Source organism: Talpa europaea, assembly GCF_964194135.1.
Source record: "Talpa europaea genome assembly, chromosome: 7".
Lineage (NCBI taxonomy): Eukaryota > Metazoa > Chordata > Mammalia > Eulipotyphla > Talpidae > Talpa > Talpa europaea.
In genome coordinates this window covers 21,820,438-21,844,420 of record NC_140074.1, presented here as the reverse complement: position 1 = coordinate 21,844,420, position 23,983 = coordinate 21,820,438, and the positions used below count along the sequence as shown (strand labels likewise).

The window sequence follows — 23,983 nt, the reverse complement described above, 5'->3', positions numbered from 1 at the left end:
CTGAAATACACTGCTGAGGGGAGCAGCAGGTGAGTCAGGAGAGGTCTGTTGTGCCCTGTGGGTAGCTCCCTGGCGGGGATAGATCTTGTGCTGCAGTGGCTGCCGATAGCTTCATAGCTTGCGTCTTAACCCCTTGCGCCACTAGGGAGGCCCCTATCATCAAAAGTTAAGGACTGATACCCAGTGACTCTATTTCCCTTAATATCTCCTACTGTCTGTATCCTACTAATAAACACTTTTAGATGTAGTTATTTCCACAGAAAACTTGATTTTGGGTGTTTGGTGATACAGAATTATAATTTGGCAAGGCAATTGTGGTGAAAGCAATAGGGAATTAGGGGATCTTGGTTTACCTTCTGGCTTCGGCATTCATGAGGTACCGATCAATTATATACTGTCTTTGATCCTTGCTTTCCTATATTTTTAAGTTATTCTTATTCTTAATTTTAATTTTGAGGTTGAATTTTTGTTGCTCCACATGTACACATATTCTACTCATCTGCCACCGAACCACCTGTGCCAATACTGTCTCCCTCCCCCTTTTCCCTCTGGTAGCCATCAAATTCTTTCATTGAATTCAGAATTTATTCCTACTGTTTTATGCCTGTGTATGTGTTTTGATTATTTATATTTCACAGATGAGTGAAACATCTGATATCTATCTTTTACTTTCTGACTTCTTTCATTTAGCCTAATCAGTATGAGGCCTATCCATCTTGTCCGAAAAGCCACTATTTCATCTTTTTCATGGCCGTGTGGTATTCCATTGCATATATATTCCACAATTTCTTTATCCATTCATCTGTTGAAGGCCACTTAGGCTGATTCCTTGACTTGGCAATTGTGGACAGTTGATTTTCTATCTTTAAAGTGGGAATGATAAGCCTACTTACAATGTGGTTATGAAGACTAAATGATACTTTGTGGAAAAGCCCTTTGTACAATAGCACAATATAATTGAAAAATTAGGGGGCATGGTTATTAAACTTTATTTTGGTCTTTGCTTTTTGAGACTGTTGAATTATATTGTGGATAGTTGTTATAGCCCTAGAAAAAAATCTCCATTCTCTTGAGAAATATATTTGCCTTCCTGAGATTTTAAAAAAGTTTCATGTATTTTCTGGAGTTGGTAAACTATAGTTCTAAAAACCTTTAAGATATTGTTTTCAATTTGGTTTTTAATAGCTTACCTGATGACATCTAGCACTTTTGGAAATCATTTAAAAGACCAAAGTAGCATGCAAAGGTAAAGATTTTTAGGGGCTAGAATATACTCACTTCTAGTTTTTTTTATTTATAAGTAATAGCTTGGCTCCCATTAGCTTAAAAGCATAGTTTGGAGCTATTTTTATTTTGATGGTCAGGCCAGCTCTGGAGCCTGAGCTGAACTAGCTCACCTGTCCTCAAGGATCACAGATTAATGCTTCCAATCAGAAATAAGCTCCAGGGATGAATGGAAGAAGAGGCAGTATATATGCACAATGGTCTACTACTCAGCTATAAAAAGGATGACAGCTTGGCATTTGCAACTACATAGGCGGAGCTTGAGTGGATCGTGCTAAACATAAATGGACCTTGAGGTGATGATACTAAGCAAAATAAGTGATGAAGTGCTTAGCTTCAGTTTAAGGAGAACTGACAAAATGTCATTTTGGCTAAATGAGACACAAGGTCATATTTGACTCTAACAATTAATTTCTCATTCTAGATGCAGAGTAGATTTTAGTCACAGGTTTTCATGAAAGTTTTAAGATGATCATTCATGATGCAAAAATAACAAAAAAATTATAAAAACTAAGGAAAAATGCCCAAAACATTTTAAGTAAAAAGCATTTATTTTTGGCCAAATAGTAGCCAAATAATTGTATCAAATAGAATTTTTGTTGATAAAGTGGAATAAAATAGTGGTGCACTAAACAGTGTACTTGCTATCTTTATAGATTTTATAATTCAAAATTATAAAGACTTAGATTATAATAGACTTAGATTCAGACTTCAGAAAAGAGAACCTGCTCTTTTGTTTTTTGTCTTCAAATCTGCTACTTTGATCAGCTCTCTGTATGTTTTGAAAGAGAAAAGCATTGCTATAGGAGAACAGAAAAGAAAACTTCTCATCCATTATTGAAAATTATGGCTTCTCTTTATACACTTTATATTCCTGGGCCTTTTTGTAATTATTATTGTTTCAGGCACTGCATTCATATTCTCTTTCCACAAGACAATGAAAAGGAAATAAGATCGGGGAATTAAGATAACCAATAAAAAGGAAAGAATAAGATGGAAATCTGCAAGATGATATTTTCTAGGATGGCGAAGGAGAAATATTTAGAAATTAACATATCCCAGCAAGTGAATAAAAGCCACCACTTTTTTTTCCTCTATCAATACATGAAAGAATAAGAATGATTATTAGGAAAAGTCACTGTATGTTATAAATAGTAAACAGTCCTTTCAGCTTGCAGCTTTGGTAGCTGAAAAGCAGCCCATTTTCTGCAATGATTCCTGCCAGGTACAGGCAGCACATGTTTCTTAATGAATATAGAAAATACAGTTGGCCCTGAAGAACTTGGGGTTACGGCACTGACTCCCTGCGGGATGAGACCTGTTCACTTCAAACCCTTGTTATTTAGGATCAACTGTAATGACTTTGAGGCAAACAGAACTTCTTCAGGGGGGCCAGTAATTTTTGGAAATTTCCAGGAAGAGTCATATGAAATCAAAGATGATAGGAGTGGTATAAAATGCCTTAGAGAAATAATTCCGGGATGTTTCAGCCAACATTTCCAGTGGCTTTTGTTAGTGATATGTTCTCTCTCTCTCTCCCTCCGTGTGTGTGTGTGTGTGTGCATGTATCAATTTAAAACATTTAGGTATAATAAAAAATTTTAAAATTAAGGTTTAATTGACGCAGAATATTTTTCATTCAGTACACCCTTGAAAATGGTGAACAGTTCTGTGAGTTTTGCCAAATATATGCAGTCCTGTTTCACCATATCCACATCAACTATGCTATTTTCTGTCTTTTTGAATATCAGCATCTTAACGATTGTGAAGTGGTATCTTGTGTTTATTTTTAAATTATTAAGATACAACCCACATATCATAAAATTTACCCACTAAAAGTGTATAATTATACAAATATACAGATAATATATTATACAAACTAAAATTAATTTATAGAGCTGTGCAACCAGTTATAATTTTGTTTAAAACTTTTTCATCTTCCCAAGAAGAAACTTCATGTCCATTAGCAAATACTTTCCATTTCCCTCCAACCTCCCCAAACCAACCCAAAGTGACCATTAATCTACATTCGTCTCTATAGATCTGCCTGCTTTCATATAAATGGAATTTCATATAAATGGGATCATATGACATGTGATCTTTTGCAACTGGTTTTCACTTAGCCTAACATTTTAGAGATTCAGTCACATCATAGTGTGTATCAGTAATTCATTCCTTTCTATTGGGGAGTAATATTCCATCAACTGTTGACAGACATTTGGGCTGTTTCTACTTTTGAGCAATTATAAATAATGCTGGTTTGAACACCTGTGTACACATTTTTGCATAGCTGTTTCATTTCCCCTGAGTATATATCTTGGAGTGGAACTGTTGGATCATATGGTAACTTTATGTTTAACATTCTGTGGAACCACCAGACTGTTTTTCCAAAGAGACTGTATTATTTTACATACTTACCAGTAATATACAAGGGTTCCAATTTCTACGCATCCTTCCTGATGCTTGTTATTATTAATCTTTTAAGTTACATTCATCCTAGTGAGTGTGAAGTGATATCTCATAATGGTTTTGATTTATATATCTCTAATGGTAATGAGGTTGAGTATCATTTCTTGTGCCTATTAGCCATTTGTATCATCCTGTTTGGTGACATAGCTATTCAAATCTTTTGCACATTTTGAATATTTAGATATCTATAGATGCTTCCTTCCTATCATTGAGCTTTGTACAGATATCTCAGATATAAGCACTTGATCAGAGTATGTGATTTGAAAATATTTTCTTCCAGTCTGTGGATTACATTTTAATGGTGATTTTTGAAGAGCAGAGATTTTAATTTTAATGAAGTCTAATTAATCATTTTTTCCTTTTATGGGCCCTGCCTTGGCATCTATATTGTAGAACTCTTTGCCTAACCCATGGTGAGGTAGATTTTATATATATATATATATATATATATTTAAAAGATTTTTATTTATTTATTTACACAAGAACTGGTGTACAGGCCAGATTCATGGGAGGGTGAGAGGATTCACCAGAGACAGCGGGGAATGGAACAGGCAGACTGACTGAAATACACTGCTGAGAGGAGCAGTGGGCGAGACAGGAGAGGTCAGCCAGGCCATGTGGGACCCTCGCCGGCCGGCGGGGATCGAACCAGCGCTGCAGAGGCTGTGGACAGCTTCACAGTGCTGCGCTCAACCACCTATGCCACCAGGGGAGGCCCAGATTTTCTATATTTTATTCTAGACATTTGATAGTTTTAGTGCTGGCATTTAGAACTATGATCCATTTTGTTAGTTTTTAAGTATGGCATGAGGTAAGACCCAAGTTTTTTTAGCACATGCAAATCCAATTATTCCAGAAGTCTACCCACATATCTATTTCCTTATTTTCAAATTGCTATATTTTATTTATATTAAGAAGTATAATTTTTTTTTCTTTTCAAAGATTTATTTATTTATACAAGCACTGGGTACAGTCAGAAGCGAAGGAAGGTGAGAGAATTCACCAGAGCCAGAGTGGGGAGCAGAACAGGCAGAAGGACCAAAGTACACTGCTGGGGGGAGCAGCGGGCGGCAGGAGAGGTCTGCGCACCATGTGGGACCCTCACCCGGCGGCCGGGGATCGAACCGGCACTCAGAGGCTGAGGGCAGCCTCCCAACCCAGCGCTCAACGGCTGCGCCACCGGGGAGGCCCAAGAAGTATAATATTTTAAAGACTATGTTAATCAAAGGATATAAATGGGTGGGTTGGAATTTATGCAATTTATAATAGAGATTAAAAAGATCAGTTTTAGAGTTGCAGAATCTGTTTTGCTATCTATTATCTATATGATCTTAGGCAATTTTCTTATTAACTCTAAGATGTAAACTGTGAATTATTATAGTACCTCTCATTGGATTTGCACCTGTTTACAGAGTCAAGATTATAAGGACAAAGTTATGTGAACTGCCTGGCATGCAAGACATGTTCAGTCAAAATGGATGCCGTAGTGGTGGGTGTGGTGTGGGGACAACACCTGAAGAGGGAGATCCTATACTCTGAATCATATACAGTATTGTAAACCAACGTCACATCCATTAAAAAAAAAAAGGGTTACAGCTATTGTCTTTGAAAATGTAAACACCCTTGCCTCTCATTCTTTCTTTCATGTTACAACAAACAATTTCTGAGTTTATTCATGTGATGGTCATTAGGACTGGTATTGAGTTAAATGTGGTAAGAGTGAAATATTTTTATAAATTGAAGCTCATTGACGAGACCATTTTGTCTCTAGGTCCTTTTTTAAGAGCCAGTTTGAAAGGTTGGTGAGAGCATGCTTTGAGTGGCTGCCCAGGAGCAAGTCAGGGCCACAGAACCAGGCAAAACCTTCGCCTTTTGCCTAGCCTGGGTGGTTTCAAGCTGCAGATGGCAAGAAGCATTTAGGCTTGCCCTCCTCAACAGGGGAGTTTGGGGCAATGCTGATTTAATTTCTCTCTACAGGGAAAAGGCCAGGAGACAAGGGAAGTCAAGTGGAGTAAATTCCTGTTTGTCCTAGTGTATTTTGTTGACACAAACTACTGTGACAGTTTGAGAAAGCCACCGCATCACTTAACCACTTGGCAGGCAAGAGGAAAACCAGGCAGATGGTGTCATTATCAAAGTCTTACCTGATGTGCCCACCAGACCATCAAGTACGAGAACACTGCAATCCAGGTGATGGAGCCAAAGAATGAGATGGGAAAAAACTTCCTTGCTGACTGTAAGAGAACCAGGAAGAGGCGAGCGTGTCAGTGATATTAACTGAAGGTGGAGGCAACACCAAGGCAGCTACCCTCCCTTTCCCCACCTGTGCCTGCAGCCTTAGCCAATCATGAACAAAGCTGGGATTGTTGCAATCAAAAGATCCTACCCACCCCTGATCATGTGGATGCAGGAAAATTGGGAATATCAAATTGGTGAGAAGCAAATCATGGCAAATCCAATTCCCAAGATGGAAGCCTCTTAAACAGAATGTCAGATGACCTCTGCTTCTGTGGTCTTCAGTCTATCAACTCCCCCCAGACCTCCCTCCTTCTCCTGCTCCTTTTCCTTTCTTCTGCCCAAGTTCATCAGAATCAATTTCTATCTCTCCAAACCGTATATCCTAATAACCCATATTCCAGAAAACCTATGGGACTAATTAGATTTAACAAGAAGTAAGAAGCATCAATAGGCTTCAAAATAGATTGATTGGCTCATGTACAGTTTCATGAGCTATCAGGAAAAGGAACACAGGAGAAGCTGCTACCACAGTTTCTACAGATTTTTAATGACGGCCAGTCTGGGCATTTGAACCACATATGTAGACAGGAATGGACAAAAGCATGTCGCTCTCCATTGCAGCTACAGAGTAGATGCTCTTGGGAATGTGTTCTCCTGTTCTGCACCCCTAAGTATATTATGTCCAATTCTGCTTCTAGCACTGAACTTCTGAGCTTTTTTGAAGTTTCCTTCAAACATCAGTCAAAATCAGATACTCAATATGCAGTGTTTCTTACTCTGCAGGGAAACCCAAGCTTGCACGGCAGTGACATTCTGTTGATGACTTTTGTAGCAAAATCGGGGGTCCTTTAAAACCGCTCAGATAGCAGAATGCTCACAGAGCTCCTCTCACCTATTACTGCCAAACGCTTTGTTTCAAAACTTTCCACTTTGAGAAGCAATCTCATTTTTTGCTTTGATAACGCCATCCAATTTTGTCCGGAGAAATGAATCGCAGAGTCGACTTGAATGAAAGCTATCTCAGTTGTCTGAAGGGCTGACCTTGGGTAGTCACATAGAACACCTTTTTTCATGGCTTTTGAGCACTTCATTAAAAGGAAAAGATAAACTTGTACATGGCAATCTTTTGAATATCTCTAATGATGAACACAGCCTCTATCGCTTGAAACCAGGCCTCTTTTCTTACTAATTCAAGTTTTCAATTTTTGTTTATACTATCATTCACATGGTTCTGTTAAATGTCACCATAACCATTTCTCTCTTTCGATGATTGTTGCTTTTCTGGAGCCATTCATTAGCTGAGGTGTCTGGAAGACATCTGGGCTTGATTAAATTGGAAGAGGCACCAGGCCACTGTTAGTAGCAACAACTCTATTCTCAAATGCTTCCCTCCAACCCCTTCCCTTCCTTAGAAGGAAAATATTTCGGCCAAAAACTCAGACCATTTCTGGGGATCTGGATACTTGAATGGGTTGTTAATTTTTCAAGGTAGAGATTATGATAATCACTTCTAAAAGAAAATTTCCCCTCCCTCTCTTTAATTGTTCCCTCCTTCCCTACCCTCCCTATGTTTTTCATTGTATTACTTTTCTTTTGAGGCACTGGTTCACACCACATCCACTACCAAGGCACCCATAATCCTCCAGCATAGATAAATGGGCTCTCTCCCCAATTTCCTCCACATCCTGCCCTGCCGGTAGCCTCATATCTAGGGTTAGTGAGATTTCCACATTTGTTTTGATTTAGTTTTGTCTGTTCCTTTGTTTTGTTTCTTTATATTCCACATATAAGTGAATCCATGTGATATTTGTCTTTCTCATTTTGTCTTAGTTCCTTAGCATAACTGCCTCCAGTTCCATCCATGTTGTTGCAAATGGCAAGAATTCATCTTTTTTTTTAATAGCTGAGTAATATTCCATTGTGTGTATGTACCACATCTTTCTAATCCATGCATCTGGCATTAGGTATATAGGTTGTTTCCCTAACTTGGCTATTGTAAATAGTGCTGCAATGAACACAGGAGTGCCTCTATTCTTTTGAGCTAGTGTTTTTGCATTCTTCAAGTAGATACCAATGAGTGGAATTGCTGGATCACATGCATATCTATTTTTAACATTTTGAGAAACCTCCATTTTGTGAAAGTTGGGAATTCAGCTGTTTTTTTAAATTTTTAAAAAAAATTTATTTATGCATGCAAGAACTGGGGTACAGGCCAGAGGTATGGAGGGAGAGAGGATTCACCAGAGACAGAGTGGGGAACAGAACAGGTGGATTGACTGAAATACACTGCTGAGGGGAGCAGAGGGTGAGTCAGGAGAGGTCTGCTGCACCATGTGGGTCGCTTCCCTTGCCAGGGATCAAACTCTTGCTGCAGTGGCAGTGGATAGCTTCATAGGTTGCGTCTTAACCCCTTGTGCCACGAGGGAGGCCCCCTCAGCTGGGTTTTGGAGACTAGTTTCCTTGATCCTTGGAAAGCCGGTGCTAAGAAATCAAATTTCACCAGGCAAGGCAGATAGCTGATTGGAGTCCCCAGCCTTTTTCTCTGGTCACAAACCATTGTCTTAGCATCCTAAAATCTAAGGAGGTTTCTGCTTTGATGGCCATACTCTATCACAGGGAAGACAAGGATCCCCCTTGTCAAATGGGGCCACATGTGATTTGAGCAGCAAGCAGCCTGTTAGCTTGATTCTGAATCTCCCTTGAGGGGAATGGAGCCCCATTTATGGTATGACATGTGTACTGGATAACCTGGGGGAGTTGTCATTTCATAGATTCCTCATTTTCCAGGTTAGCTCATTTACTAAATATGTCATTACTGTTTTATGTTTTATACCTTTGCATGTCTACTTATGAATATAAAATCAAGTCAGAATCAAATCATTTGAACAAATTTCTCTTCCAAAAAATATCATCATCGAACTATAGAATAGTCCCAGTCAAAAGTTAGAAAGTAAGGAAGCTGACTAAGGGTTTAAAGGAACTAGGTTCAAATTAACTTACTCATGAAAACCTCTTTAATTCAAAATTTTGATGCTCATGATTCCTAGTCAAGAAGTCAATTAGTGATTCATGAAAATCTAAATGTACCTAATAGTGTATTAAGGTCTTATTAAAGTAATGATGAAAAATGAATTCCTTCGTGATTTTTAGATTTTCAACACTAGGGGTAGTAGGGAAAGGCTGAACACCTCTTGTATACCCAGGTTCTTGAACTAGAGATGAACTTCAGACCTAGCTCTGCCTGACTGTATAGCACGTGTTCCTAACATCTAGATCATACTGACTCTTCCCTAAGGAGAAATGGCAAATAAAATATAAATGACTGTGGACATAATAATGATGATTATCATAATACTAGGTTTTGCTCTGAATGTCAGAAAATGTACAGAGGATCAGGGAAGTGTAGACTGGCAGCCCAGCTGTAGGGCCATCTGCCTTACTCTATCTCCCATATTGTTTCTGCTTTGGAAAACTCAAACCTTCATGCACCAGCAGCTCCCTTAAGAGATTCCAACTGTCAAATTACCTTACCATTTTCAATCTCACAACCCAGGTAATTCCTTCTTCTTTCCTTTATTCTGGACTATTCCCCTAATTTGGATTCGATGGTCTCATTCCAGACATCACTGCTCAATAGCACATGTGCAGTTACTTAGTTACCAGTCACAGTGGAAGGAAGAAAATAGCCCCGGAAGCCAAGGTCTGACATGTCAATTTATGGGTAGTAATGGTGGCACCTCCTGACATCTGCTGGGATGGGCCTCATACTAATTAGCAAGAAGCAAATTGTGTCAATGTGTCGGCCATTTTGCTCACAATGTAATGGCTTACTTGTTTAATTGCCAGCTAATGTTCTCATTAGAAGTTTTCAGAACATCAAAATGATTTTTTCTTGGCCTGAAAAAGGTTCCCGGACATGAGCAGATTGTACAAATTGACCACATCCTTACTGATCTAAATTCAACCAATATTCACTTGCATCTACTCTGTGCAAGACTCTGAGGCATACATATTTAGCAGAAGTCCTTCAAACAATCCAATTGGTGAAATCCCTGTTCACCAATTACCAGTGATGTGTCCTGAAACAAACTGTTTAATCTTGCTAAGTCTCAGATTCTTTATTTGTAAAATGGAGAGAAAAACAACATCAAGTTGTTTTGAGGATTTCATGTACATAAAGCCTCTGGTCAAGTGCTAGATAATAATGGTAATTGCTATTAGATAATTCTATTCACATTTTGCTTTTTTAGAGAGGACACTCAGCCTCAGGGAGGTGGAAATGACAATGGAGACATGGTCTAGATTCTGGATTTTGCCCTTTATTAGTTGGTGTGCTTGGACTGTTAGGGGGAAAAGGCGGTCCCAAAGCAAATTCCATACAGGCTTTGTGGACTCCACCCCCACCCCAGGTCAAAGCCAAAGGACCAGTTACTAAACGTCTTTGGGTCTCAGTCACTTCATTCTGTGAGAATGGTGCTTGCACATAGACACAACACTTACTTGGTGAATAAATCAATCAATGTTATAAATTGCAAATGTAGCAAGTTTCTCAGGTATTTTCCTAGCTCTGATGGGTCATGTTGTGCTATCTCATTAGATGCATTCTTGTTTTGTAAAAATGCTCATTCTGGGCCACAGAGAATATAACTTTTTGGGTCTTTATTTCCTTTATTATTTTCAATTTTCATCAAAGAAATTCTCATGAAGGTTTCTGTCTTAGCTCTTTAACTTCTAAAACAAGGCCATTAATTTAAGAAAACTATAAAAATGAAGCTCATGTTAATTATCTGAGTTGGAAGTATATATAAGTCAACAAATACTGTCATACAATTTGCATATAAATGAAGTGGAAATAGCAAGTGGGAGTATTATTTACTCTGAAACTACACGTATACATTTTTAAAAAGTGATGTTTTCCTTGCAATTATTGTCAAGGTTTCAGATGTTCATCTTCATGGGTATTCAAAAACTAACGAGAAGGCAGAACTGCCAGGCCCCAAAGCAGAAGCAAATATTTATTATGTAATAATTTTCTTCTCTCTCTGTCCTCTCCCTGCATATTTTTCCAGTGTGACAGTACCTGAGGACTGTGCTAGACTGCAGAAAGGGCCATAGCACTTTGCAATTCCTCCCATCAGAATTCTTCCCTACCCTGAGAAACTGGGCTGGCAGTATGACTTGGCTTTGACCAAGAGAATGCAGTGGAAATGTCATGGGCAGATTCCCAGCCAGATCTCCAGAGGGCTTTGTGGCTTTCATTTTTGCTGTTCTTGGAACTTGGCCATCATGTGAATAAGCTCCAGCTAGCCCACTTAAGGATAAGAGGCATGTGAAGCAGAGACAAGCTGTTCTAGCTCAGAAAGCCCGAAGTCAGCCAGCCCCCAGCCTTCTAAGTGAAGAACTGTCCAGCTGAGCCCAGCCCAAGGGCCAATTCATAGAACTATGGGCTAAAAAAAAAATATAAAATGATGGTATTGTTCTAAGCCACTAAATTTTGAGGTGGTGTATTCCACAGCAAAGATACCTCACACCAGGTCAAACCTAAAGAAACTCTTCTGTGTTAATCACCATCAAAGAGCCACTTCCTGGCTTTTGTATCAACTGCATATTTGTTTTCATTTGCCAATTCATATATACAAAGCTGACTATATAATCCACCTTCCGAGCCAATGTGCTTTGAGAATAAACTGGGACTATCCTGGGCTGACTGGGATTTATGGTCACTTAAAATTTGCAATGTCTTCTTGATGCTTATTTTGTTATATTTTCTTTCATCACAGAATGTCCTGGGTGGCAGGGAATCTAGAGATCTTCCAGGCCTCTGTGTCACACAGAAGGGGTCAGCATCAGCCAGAGCAGTTGTCATGGTCCAGGAAACTATGCCCACAGCGGAGCCCTGTTTGTTGTCCAGGAGTTGCTGGTTGAGAACTTCCATCTTCTCTAACAGCTTCCTTGACCTGTCGGCACTGATCACAGAGAGGCTAAGCACTGTGCCAGCCCATCCCGTGAGTGCCACCCAAGCAGAGGGCACAGGAGTCACTGGCACTTCTTCCAACCCTTGCACATTTTCCTGATGGCCTCCATGGTTGTGTGACACCTTGTCACTCGGTTCCCTCCAGCGTGGCCACAGATGTATGGGCTCAACAAAGGAACAATGGGGAGAGGGAGGGAGGGGGAAGCAAAGGGAGAGAGACAGAGGAGGAAAGGGGAGGTGGGTGCATTCAAGCACACGTATCTCAGAAATGTCAATGTGACGTGAGCCAAGAGGAAAACTGAACACATTCCAGCTATTTGGCTGAAGCCTCAGGAAGCCAGGTCTTTGCGGAGAGCAGATGCTCCACATTTGCATCTTGAATAAAGGAACCTAAATATTGCTCTACGTGAGCCACACCTGTTACATGCAGCCTTTACTAGGAAATGTCTCATGTCAGGAGTTTTGTTCTGAGAGGGTCGTTTCTTGGCTGGTACTTGATATGACATGGCTTGCCACCAAGCTAGATTGTTTATAGGTCAGCTAAAGGGGCAGAATTTTTCTTTTGTCTTTTTCAAGTGAGGAAAATGGGATCATTATGGGGCTCTTGAAGACTTCTGCTAAATTATGCAGGATCTTACCACAGTATTCTATTTCAAATGCTTTTAGAAAGGATGTTTTCAGATTTCTACCTGCTGGCACCAAAAAATACAAGGAGATGCCAAATCTATGCGGTCTTAGTCTTGGGTCTGAACTTAGTTCTAGCCCTTAGGAAGCGACCAGGCATGACTAAGTTAACTTCTTTGTGCCTCAGCTTCTTTTTCATTTATGCTGGTTACATACATACATACATATGTATCTATCCCATCTCTCTATACCCATCTCAGGAACATAAATATCCCTACATGAAATGGTTCCTGAGGTTTCACAATATAGCTTATTAAAAATACCTACGGAAGTGTGATACATATTAGGCACACTTTGTTGAATGAGGAGGTGTGTGTTGGGTTATAAAAAAGTAGAGTTCTTGTACCCTGGGGCAGTGGCACAGGAATCCAGTTTATATTTTTGATATAATCTACATTCAGGTTATACTTTACTGATCATAAATAATATTGTGTTCCTAGCACCTAATGCATGACAATAGTAGATGATAATATTGATAATAATATTGATTATAATAGATAATAATATTGATTATTAACAATAATAATACAGGAGGTATAAATGTAGACATTTATACTGTATGAACAGTATAAATTCAATTAAATTATTTTTTAATTGAATGAATAATCCAAATACTCAATTATTCAATAAAATATGAGTCTTTCTCCTACCTCAGACCTTTGGTTCCCCTACTGAGAAAACCACTTGTGAAAATTTCGAAAATGGTTGCAAATTCCTGAACATTCCTCCCACCAGGAGTGTCCCATGCTAAGTGACACTGATATATTTTAGGTCAAATTTTGCTTCCTCCCCTTAAGACAAACGTATGACTGCTTTTGCAGTGGAGGTGACTCCCTGTGACTTCGGAAACCAATGTAGCTCTGTCCTGTGTCACTGAAGCCCTGGCCTCATATGTTAGACATCTGACTCTTCCCAGGCCACCATGCAGAGAGGATGCCCAGGTCACATTGGAGGCCACTTTTAGGCTCTCCAGTAGACAATCCCAGCTGAACCCAGCTTTGTACCATCTCTGCCCATGTACTGGAAACATCAATGAAGGAGCCCCTAGATGAGCTCTTCCCTCCCCTGTTTTCACCCCTCTCTTCTACTTCCCTGCTGGGTGCCTCAGATCTAGGGTCAGCTTGCAAGTTTTGTCTTTTTCCTGAACCTTAGTTCCATTTCCCTATATTCCACCTATAAAAGGGACTATGGTGATGGTCATGGTCATGGGTGCTGTGGTGGTGGAAGAACTATGGGGAATACACCTGGGCGGGGGATAAAATATCATACAAAAATGAACAATGATGAAAGAAGTAAATCAATTATTTAAAAAGAATCCTCCAGATGATTGTGCCCCCAATCATTTCAGTGGCCTCCCATTCATGTCTCCCCAGCGGAGGTCCCAGACATTGGGAAGCAAAGCATGGAACAATCAAATTCCTCATCCACAGGACATATGAGCATGGCAAAATGCTTACTGTTTCACACTACTAAATTTTGGGGTGGTTTGTTACTCAATTTGGTAGCCAGAACAATCACTATTATTGCATATTGGGCCAGAGAAACTCCAGACCTATATAAGCATACATATGTGTATGTGCCGCTCTTTTCTATTTAAGACAAATAGAAAACAAACTGTATTCAGGTATAGAAAGTAACCCCTTGAACAAAGCGGGGGTTGGGACATTGACCTACCCTCTCTGTACACAGACAAAAATCCATGTATAACTTTCGCTTTTCCCAAATTTAACTAAAAATAGTCTGCTGTTGACCTCACTGATTACATAAGCAGTCAATTTACAATATTTTCCATGTTTTATGTATTATATGCTGTACTGTTACAATAACATAAGCTAGAGGGGAGAAAATGTTATTAAGAACAGTACTGCGTTTATCGAGGCCTTAAGTTCCTGTCAACTGCTTACAAGCAAATCTGCACAGACGCGGACCCACTCAGTACAAACCCATGTTCGTTAAAGGTCAACTGTACTGTGCTTTTTATAAGGAACCAATTGCAAAAATGTTTCACTCACAGGTTTGCGGACATCGGGTAAGGTCATCCAGAGAGGAAACACTATGGGGAGGACAATCAGGAATGTGACTTGCTTGCGGGTGTTGGAAGGCCAGGCCAGGCTCAGAGGTTGGTCCTCCTCCTCTTCCCCAGCCTCTGTGGTCTGTTGTAGAAAGAGGGAGAGAGAAAGTAAACAAACAAGGAAGCAGAGCATGTCCACAGGCCACAGAGCCAGGGAGGGGAGCTCCAGGCCTCAGCAGGAGTGTTCTCGGGTCCTGCTGCATGGATTTTTTTTACATCCTTCAGGCATGTTATTTTTTTTTTTTAGGTTTGTCAGAGAACCCCATCTGTCACAGTCTGAACCCCAGAAACAGCTGGGCAACAATATTACCTGGCTATGGGAATTGAATAACTTTTTTTTTCCTTCTCTGAACACTGCAGTTTCTCACTTAAGCAAACTATCATCCATGTAGCGGGAACTACAGCAGTGATCCATGAACTTTTTATGAGAAACCACCCATGTCTGCCAAGCAAAAGATGCTAGCGCTCACCTTCTCTTCTTCTTTCCTTCCCCTTGAGAATAAAACTACAGGAACCAGAACTGTCAGGAGGGATTTTTAATTAAAAAAAAAATTTAACATTACTGATTTTTACTGGGCAAATAAAGTAACCACAGGAACAATTCAGTAACTATACTCAAGTCCTTTCCACTGGCCCTGGCCTGGAAGAGTGACGTCCATGGATTATTGTGTGGTTGTGAGTTTTTACTTCTATTTTTTTTTAATTTAATTTAATTTAATTTTTTAAAAAGTTTTATTTATTTATTTATTTATTTATTTATACAAGCACTGGGTACAGTCAGAAGCGCGGGAAGGTGAGAGAATTCACCAGAGCCAGAGCAGGGAGCAGAACAAGCAGAAGCACCGAAGTACACTGCTGAGGGGAGCAGCGGGCGGCAGGAGAGGTCTGCGCGCCATGTGGGACCCTCGCTGGTGGATGGGGATCGAACCGGCGCTGCAGAGATTGTGGGCAGCTTCGCATCCCAGCGTTCAACTGCTGCTCCATGAGGAGAGGCCCTAAATTTTATTTTTATATATTTTTCAATTTTATACATTTTTTACATCATTTTTCATTTTTGCACAATGTATGCATTTTCATCTTGGTTTTATAGTCCCCATATAATTCCCACCCCCCTTGTTTAGATTCTACTCCCTCCTCCCTACTTCTCTGGTTTATAGTTGCTTGTTGATTTTGATTTTTACTTTATTATAATTAGGTTTTTTCCTGGTCTTTTATTTAGGTTTCCTAAATTCCTGCTATGAGTGAGACCATCTGGTATTTTCTTTTTCTTTCTGGCTTATTTCGCTGAGCATGATCCGTTCCAGCTCCATCCATGTTTCTGTAAATTGCATGAGTTTATCTTTTTTGATTGATGAGTAATATTCCATTTAGTATATGTACCACATCTTCTTGATCCAGTCATCTATTTTTGGGCATTTGGGTTGTTTCCACAGCTTAGCTATTGTAAATAGTGCTGCTATAAACATAGGGGTGCCGGTGCCCTTTTGAATTAATGTTTCTGTGTCCTTTTTAAATAAGCTTAATCAACTGGTCAAATGCTAAGCCATTTTACTTCCAGCCAAATGCTTATTATGCACACATATGCCCTATTCTCAGGGAGACAAGGGACAGAAGTAGAGCAGGACACTGAACCCCAGGGTGCCAATGGCACAGGGCAGCAGAGCCAGGGGGACACTTCTGAGTTTCTGACCTGACAGCAATAGGCCAGCGCTTTATTCACTACCCACCAAAGGCAGCAGCTTCTGAAGTCCCAGAGCGAGAAGAGACAAAAGGCAGATCTGGGCCTGGCAGGATGACCATTAGCCTGTCAGATGGGCCCTCCAAGCCTCCAAAGCAGCACTGCAGACGGCATCAATCACTCCCTTCCCTGCTTGTTTAAAAACGAAAGTGCAGCAGCAGGACCAGGCATCAGATCTAAAAATATGAACAGGAACTTTTCCACAGAAGCTTCCTTTTGAGACCACATAAATAACCTGCACAGGCTTCATAAAGCTCCTTCCCCCCGTAGTAGCTGTGGCTTCCAGCAGTGTGCACTATTTCAGGCAGTGGCCCTAACTCCCTCCTGCACCCCACTTCTAAGGAGGTACCAGTGGGCAGGCCCGGGTCAGGAGGTGTGGGGCAAAGGACTCGATTAGAGGCAGAACTGGGGGTGAGGCCCACCTCACAGCAGTGCTATGCTTATTTATCATTTAAACCCTAATACTGCCAACGGGATGTGTAGTGGTTTACACAAACACCCACATATTCCCTCCAGGAGTTAAAATTAAAAATCATTATTAAGAAATAATAATAACAAAAATAAAGGAATCTTAAGCCATACTGAAAAAGGTTGGTAAATAGCAGATTCTTTCTCTTTAGATATATGTTCTTGGCAGTGAATAAGAGAGTTTATAAACAGAAAATATGAGGGAATTAAGAGGATTAGGTAATAAGGCTGAATTAGGAAGTTGGTGCAGTTTATTTTGGTCGTCTGGATCCTCATTAAATACACTTCTCACGCCCTCCGTCTCTGTGCTGTGCAGTATGTTGGAAAGAAGATCTAAAATCAATAATCTACATTTCTACCTTAGGAAACTAGAAAAAGAAGAGCAAATTAAATTTCAAGTAAGCAGAGGAAAAGAAATAATAAAAATTAGAGCAGAAAATCAATGGAATTAAAAACAGGAATTTAATACAAAAAGTCAACAAAACCAGCAGCCGTTTCCTCAGTGCACACGGGCTTGTCCACTGCTTTCTTCACTTCATCCCACCGGTTCCCACCCTGATGAAAGCCGGGTCCTCTTCCAAGCCACTCCCACTTCCTCCCGGGAGACACAGCAATGCAGTGAGTACCCTTCTTGAGGGTCCACTGGCTCCCTGAAGATCTGTATAACGGGCTTAGTGAGGACTTAGGAGACAGAGGCATCAAAACTGTTCCCTCCCAGACATGATCCTTCTTGTTTAACCCAAATAAAGAACTTTCTCCTCCCTACCTGGTAGAAGCCTCAAAAATAGGAGGCTCATGGGAGACTTAAGCATTGGAAGCTGTTCAATATAGCTGATTGTTTGCATTCTTCCTAATGAGTACCCTGTCCTTAGCAGCTAGGTAGCTTTATTCAGCCAGAGGATTCCAGCACTTTCCTGAAGCTCCATAAAGCTGATGCGATGAGTTTGTCCAGGCTCCTCCCACCTACAGGCTCAACACGCTTTCCCAGTCTTGTTCCCCCCTGCCATCTGCAAGCTAACAACTTCTTTCTAAACTCCAAGCTAACCTTTTTCTGAGAAAAAACAAAAGCAACTCTTTATGACTCATATCATTTTAATGACACCAACAGATGGTGACATTTCATCAATAACCCTTCTGCTTATAACCTACGGATTAGCTCCTTTCTCCATCTGCCAAAGTCACCAGGCAGGCAGTGCCACTAGCAAACAGCAGAAAATAATTGTCTGTTTAGATGTATAAGCTCTAAACACACTACTGTCCAATGCAAACAATTAGCTATATTGTACCGCTTCCAAAAGCTGCATTTGAGGTGACTGTTGCTAGGAGAAGAGACTGTCTCCGGTGGTGAAACTGCTCTCCACGGGGACTCAATGGCATCTTGGGGGCCAAGTCTTGCTACAGATGTACAGGTGCCCACAGCCCTGGGATGCATTCAAGTGGTCCGGACTGGGAGCAAGACTCCCAGCATATTTTAGGGGAAATTCTCTTTGTCTTCTCGCCAAGTGCAATCTCATTCTGATTCAATGGGAGACAGCTTGCAAGCTGGTCAGAAAAGTGGGAAAAAAATACTCTTCCAAGTCTGGGGCCCATTTTGTCTTTGCCTGAGCTGGCACTGCTGGCATGGTCATTAGTCTCAGCCCTGGGGGAGAGGCGCTGAGGTTGGGCAATGATTTTCCAACTTGTCCTGGAGTAGTGGCGTCCCGGCAATGACCTTAAAACAGACCCACCTTAGCTCCTAAAACTTCTGCAGGATGTCTGTGGAAAAACAAAACAATACCAAATGATCTAGAAAAAATTCAAAGTCATCTTTGACATAAGGGTTTAAAATAGTTTGATACCTGCTGAGTCTCTGCAGAAGCCCTGGAATTGTGCAAAACCAGTGCCAGCTATGCTTTATAGTCTCTGCTATAAAAAATCTGAGACTAAAACAAAACAGTGTGTTGGTGTCAGACCTTGAAGGCCCAGGAGCAGCATGGTGGGCGGAAGAGACAGTGCAGAATCAGGAATCCTCACCTCCAGCTTCTGCTCCAGCTGTGAGTCAAATGATCACGTTCTGGCCAATGGGACGTAATCAGAAGCATCAGGATGTATCTTTAAAGGATATAGGCTGGAATGGGGACATTTGGACCAGAGTCTGAATAATCAAATTGGACCTATAGGTGGAAAAACAGTATAAAAAGACCTAAGCTCTTGACTCCCACCCACAGCCATTCTAGCCCTGGACCACCTGCACTGACTTGAGAGAGATAAAATTCTATCTTACTCAAATAAGTGACTGTTATTTTGGATTTTTGGTTGCCCGTAGTGAAACCTTATTCTGACTGATCCAGTGTCCTCTTTATGAGGAATCAAGAGAGAATATCTTTTCTCATGATTCTTCTGAGAAACTGAAAGATCTTAGAAATGCCATGAATAAGATAAATGATACATTTTTTTCCTCCTTTGCTCTGCACTGGAGAGTTTAGAGCCAAATGTCTAACCCCAATCCAGCAATCACACCAGTGCAATTTGTGCTCATTTTCCAGCATTACTCCTTTTCTCTCTTTTCCACACTTTGCTGATTTTCTCAAAACCATTCATTTTATCCTCTACCATCAGGTTATTTTTGCAAGTAGCCTCGGGTCTTTGTGAAATAAGATGGGGCAGACCTAAACAGGAAAATACCTCACTGGTTTTAACAGAATTATTTTGGGGATAACAGAGGAGCATGGAGGTAGTGAGAGTGAGAAGAGATGTTATTCTAAGTGACAACTTGTGATAAATGAACAACCACCTTCTAGGATTCATTTACTAACACTGAAGTTTGAAATCTTGAGGTTTGGCCATCAGAACAGTTATAGATAGAACAGTTCCAGGGGTCACCTAGCAACTCCAGAGGCCTATGGAATAACTTTTTATTTATCTAGTAAATGGGAGGAGTAGCAGCAGTTTGTCCAGTTGCAGCCAAGTATCACGATGATCTATTCAGATTCTCTATTCAGATTCACATGTGAATCTTATACAGTTTCCACTTGTGCCTGGTGTGGCTGGTTTTTCCCAGAAGCAGCATCAGGTCTCCAGTGCAGGGGCCTGACCTGAATTCAGCAGTCCAGAGGCTGCCTTTACTGCCAGAAGAATATTTCTTGGAAGCAACTCAATTTCTTACTCTTGTCTGTGAAGGGCACTGTGCAAGATTTCAGTGTGAAGGTGAGCCTACTGGAATGCAGTCTCTTCCATCAGAGAATGAAAATGAAAAGTGAGGAGGCATGTGAAAATAGGACATCTTTGAATTCAAGTTCAGTTTTATTGATTGGCAATATATCTCATCTCCAGTTTGCCAAGGGCAAGCTTAGAGGATCTTCTGGAGCTGCCTGGATCTCAGTTCTTGATGCTGATTAAGGCTGGAAGTGAAGTTCTCACTTTTCTATCCCTGACAAAGGGTCACTCACTTCAGCACTCAGGAATGACACCTCTCATTGGGAACCCTTCAGAAGGCATGACGCTAGATGAAATAAAATGTCAGTACTTAAATTCCTCTGTAAAAATGTGGTTCATTTACTCTGAAACACTGGGTCATGGTCAAGTAGTGAAGGTGAAAAATTTAAATAATTTTTTACTTCTACTTAAAGAGAATGAGCCTTTAACACATTTGTTGTTGCTGCTGTCTTTATAATTTTGATGTGTAGAAGAAAAATCAGTGCACGGCTCTGCATTATTCAGTTGCATAGATTCCAACCTGAATGACCAAATGGGGTGAAGCTCATGTGACACGTGTGAGGATTCACCACCAGGGCCTAGAAAGGCTGAGCCTCCACACATTGAGTCTAAGAAATGAGGTAGGTGCATCAAGAATATTGACTTTCACACTCAATAAAGTTTTTTAAAAAGCACTCTTAGAACACGTGAAATATCTAGATGATGTAGGAGGTGTTCATCCACCAACTGCGGAGAGTGACGCTCAGATAACTGTATGATGGAGTCCCTGACTCAGACCAGAGGATCAGTGAATGTTCATCCTTCTCTTTGGCCACTAAGCTCATCACTGTGGCTAGCCAGCTGTGTGACCCTGGGCAAATCAATGGGCATGGCATAATCAAAAACATGTCAGGCAGGGGCCTCCCTGCTGGAGCAAGGGGTTAAGACACAACCAATGAAGTTATCCACAGCCACTGTAGCACGAGTTTGATCCCCAGGAGCTACCCACATGGCACAGCAGACCTCTCCTGTCTCACCTGCTGCTCCCCTCAGCAGTGTATTTCAGTTGATCTGCCTGTTCTGTTCCCCACTGTCTCTGGTGAATCCTCTCACCCCCCCCCCACTTCTGGCCTGTACCCCAGGTCTTGTATGCATAAATAAATAAAACTTTAAAAACAAAACAAAACATGTCAGGCATCTGATCGTGGTGCACCTCACTGTCTTTGAGGTCCCACCCAGAAGTCCTTCAAAATCATGTCATGGTGAGGCAGAGTATCATCATCCTTTGGAATAGTGGTCTCTACCACCTTCTGGACGGGACTTGCCATCTTTGGTCACAGGTCACATAGACCAAGAAAGGCACACTGCAATCATCGACCTTTGCAATGGCTTAGAGCAGGAGGTTTAGGCTTCACAATGAGTCCTGAAATCTCAGGGTTGGAAGGAGCTTAGTTCACTGAGAACACTCCCCTTATTTGATGACCATTTAGAGGAAGGGATAAGCTGAAATAGGGGCACAGTGCTAGGTTGGGCTCATGTGACTATGCACTTTCAGCTCAATGCTTCACCCCATTCAAAAATGCCTCCCTTCCTCACTACTAAGTAATAGGTATGAATATCCTTTCTGTCCAATTACACCACACTTCCCAGCTGTGTTCTGTAATAATTCCACTTATTTAAACAAAAATAATACTTAGAGCAAACACTAAGAATTGAATTGATGTACTTGTGCTTGATTTTCTTGAGCCTAGTTAACGGTTCTTGAAAAAGTTGATCAGAAACTCTGATTCTTAGCTGCATTATTTTCCTTTTCTCTGAGTCTGCAAGGATGGAACATTTGCGTTTTCCCAAAATTCCTATGTTGAAGTCCTAACCCCGAAAGCGATGGTATTAGGATTCAGGGCCTTTGGGAGGTGATTAAATCATGGCAGCAGAGCCCTTGGGATTGGGGTTAGAGTCCTTATATAAAAAGACCCTAAAGAACTTGCTTGCCCCTTCCACCCCACGTAGAAGACCCAGTGGGAAAAAATGGCCATTTGTGAGCCAGGTAGTAGATCATCACCAGACACTTGACCTTGCTTCTTGGCACCCAGAACAGTGGGAAATAAATTCATACGATCTGTGGTATATTTGTTATAATATTCAGGCCAACTTTGAAGGGGAAATGAAGGGCAGATTAGGGGGTGTGTGGTTAGGAGGGGCCATTGTGAGGCCCTCTTCTCTCTTCTATCTCCTTGGGTGATAATCTCCAAAGTACCAGCTACAAATTTAAAAAACGAAATGCAGGAGCTGATAAGATATCAACAAATGTCACACTTCAAGTGTAGGTTAAGAAGAAAGATTTGTTCTTTTAGCATCTCTGTCCAAGAAAAATGTGCAGAAATTTAGCTCAGGCTTGATGTGGAAGAGGGACAACCGAGTACACTAATGACCAAAATGAGGGCTTAAGATTTTACGTGTATTTAATTGCTTGATGTCACCCTTGATTCCCTTAACTGTGTGTGGCTAAAGCTGCACCAGCCATTTCCATAGTGAATATCTAGGAGTTGTTGTAGAAGACACATCAAGCCCTTTAAATAATAAACTTTCCTGAGGTCCACCAAACAGTGTATTAGTCTGCTTGAGCTGCCATAATGAAATAACTAGACTGAAGGGTTGAAATTTATTCAAAACCCCCACCCAAAAACACCAACTGGATCAGGGATGGTGACTCACATTTCTTCTGCATTTTCTCTTAAACTAATTGGCTAATCAGTGGCCTTTATCATGTCTATAGCAGACATAGAACATCATATTTGAAACTGTGATATAGAAAATCCTGACTTATAAAAACTTTCACTACGGGTTGAGGATCATTTTGCTCTCACAGACCCAAGATAAAACACAAGAAGGGTTATTGCCAGACTTCAGCATTCAGTGCTCAAAGGCCAGTAGAGACTGGTGGGAAGAACATACACAACAAAATAGCACTGGTTTTAAATATGAACTATCTGCTTCTCCTCCTACCTCTGCCCTCTTTCATTATTGAAGTATTAAAAAGACTCTCTTCGACAATGGTGGCATATTTAACTTTTCCAATTAGGTTTCCTTGGGAACTGGTGAAAAGGTGTGTGTGCCTGTTCAATGTGTGTGTGGGAGGCTCCAAGCGAGAAATGTCTTGAAGGTGTCTTATCTAATGAAGGGATTGGCAGAGGGGGGATTAATACACAGACCCACCTCTGCTCTAGAACATTCCTTTATAAGAATATTGTTGTTACAAAATTAAATAAGATAATCCATGAAAAGTACACAGAACAATAGTTGGCATCCAGCAAGCACTCAGAAAATGTTTAGGCAAATGATTTCTTCATAGGCATCTAGGAGAAGGAAGTTTGACTCAGTGAATTATGTTACTTCCAGCAATAAATTCTATAATTTGATTATTTGATGTGAAAGTGAAACAATTATTAAAACAACAATAATTTTGTTCCTCTATTCACTCATTCAACATTTATTGAGCACTGAGTGTAGTGATGTCAACAAAGGAATTTACTTTTCTCTTAGGAAATAGGAATAAAGAAAAAGCCTTTGTAAATAAGTTGAAAGGGAAAATTTCAGAGTCTTAAGGAGAAATGCTATTTTATTCTAGTAGGTAGGTTGCAAGTAGACTTTCTCTAAGAAACAAAGCTTCCAAGCAGACGGCAAGATTCATAATATTGTGACACCTTGATTCTGTGTTCTGTGCAGAGCTAAAAACAAAGTAAAGTTGGAGCTCTTAAAGGTAAAATTACCCCAAAGTGCACAGTCACACTTTAATACAGTGAAAGGCTTTGAAATCAACAACTATTTGGCAAGCAGAAGGTGCCTTCCAAGAAATATTCCATGGAGTGCTCTCCATTTTGAA

The 23,983-nt window shown here is 40.5% G+C and overlaps 1 protein-coding gene across 3 annotated transcripts in view; it reads right to left on the bottom strand.

Moving 5' to 3' along the window:
* SLC24A2 (solute carrier family 24 member 2) overlaps nucleotides 1-23,983 on the bottom strand; it is a gene marked incomplete at both ends in the record, with an annotated part of 240,254 nt that overhangs the window by 5,627 nt on the left and 210,644 nt on the right. For 2 of the 3 annotated variants that reach the window (XM_084239147.1, XM_084239148.1), the window contains 2 exons: nucleotides 5,898-5,987; nucleotides 14,662-14,793. In XM_084239147.1, the coding sequence (XP_084095273.1) occupies nucleotides 5,898-5,987; nucleotides 14,662-14,793 (222 nt within the window). Of the gene's footprint in view, nucleotides 1-5,897; nucleotides 5,988-14,661; nucleotides 14,803-23,983 lie in introns of all 3 variants that reach the window. The other variant, XM_084239149.1, reaches the window with a different exon arrangement.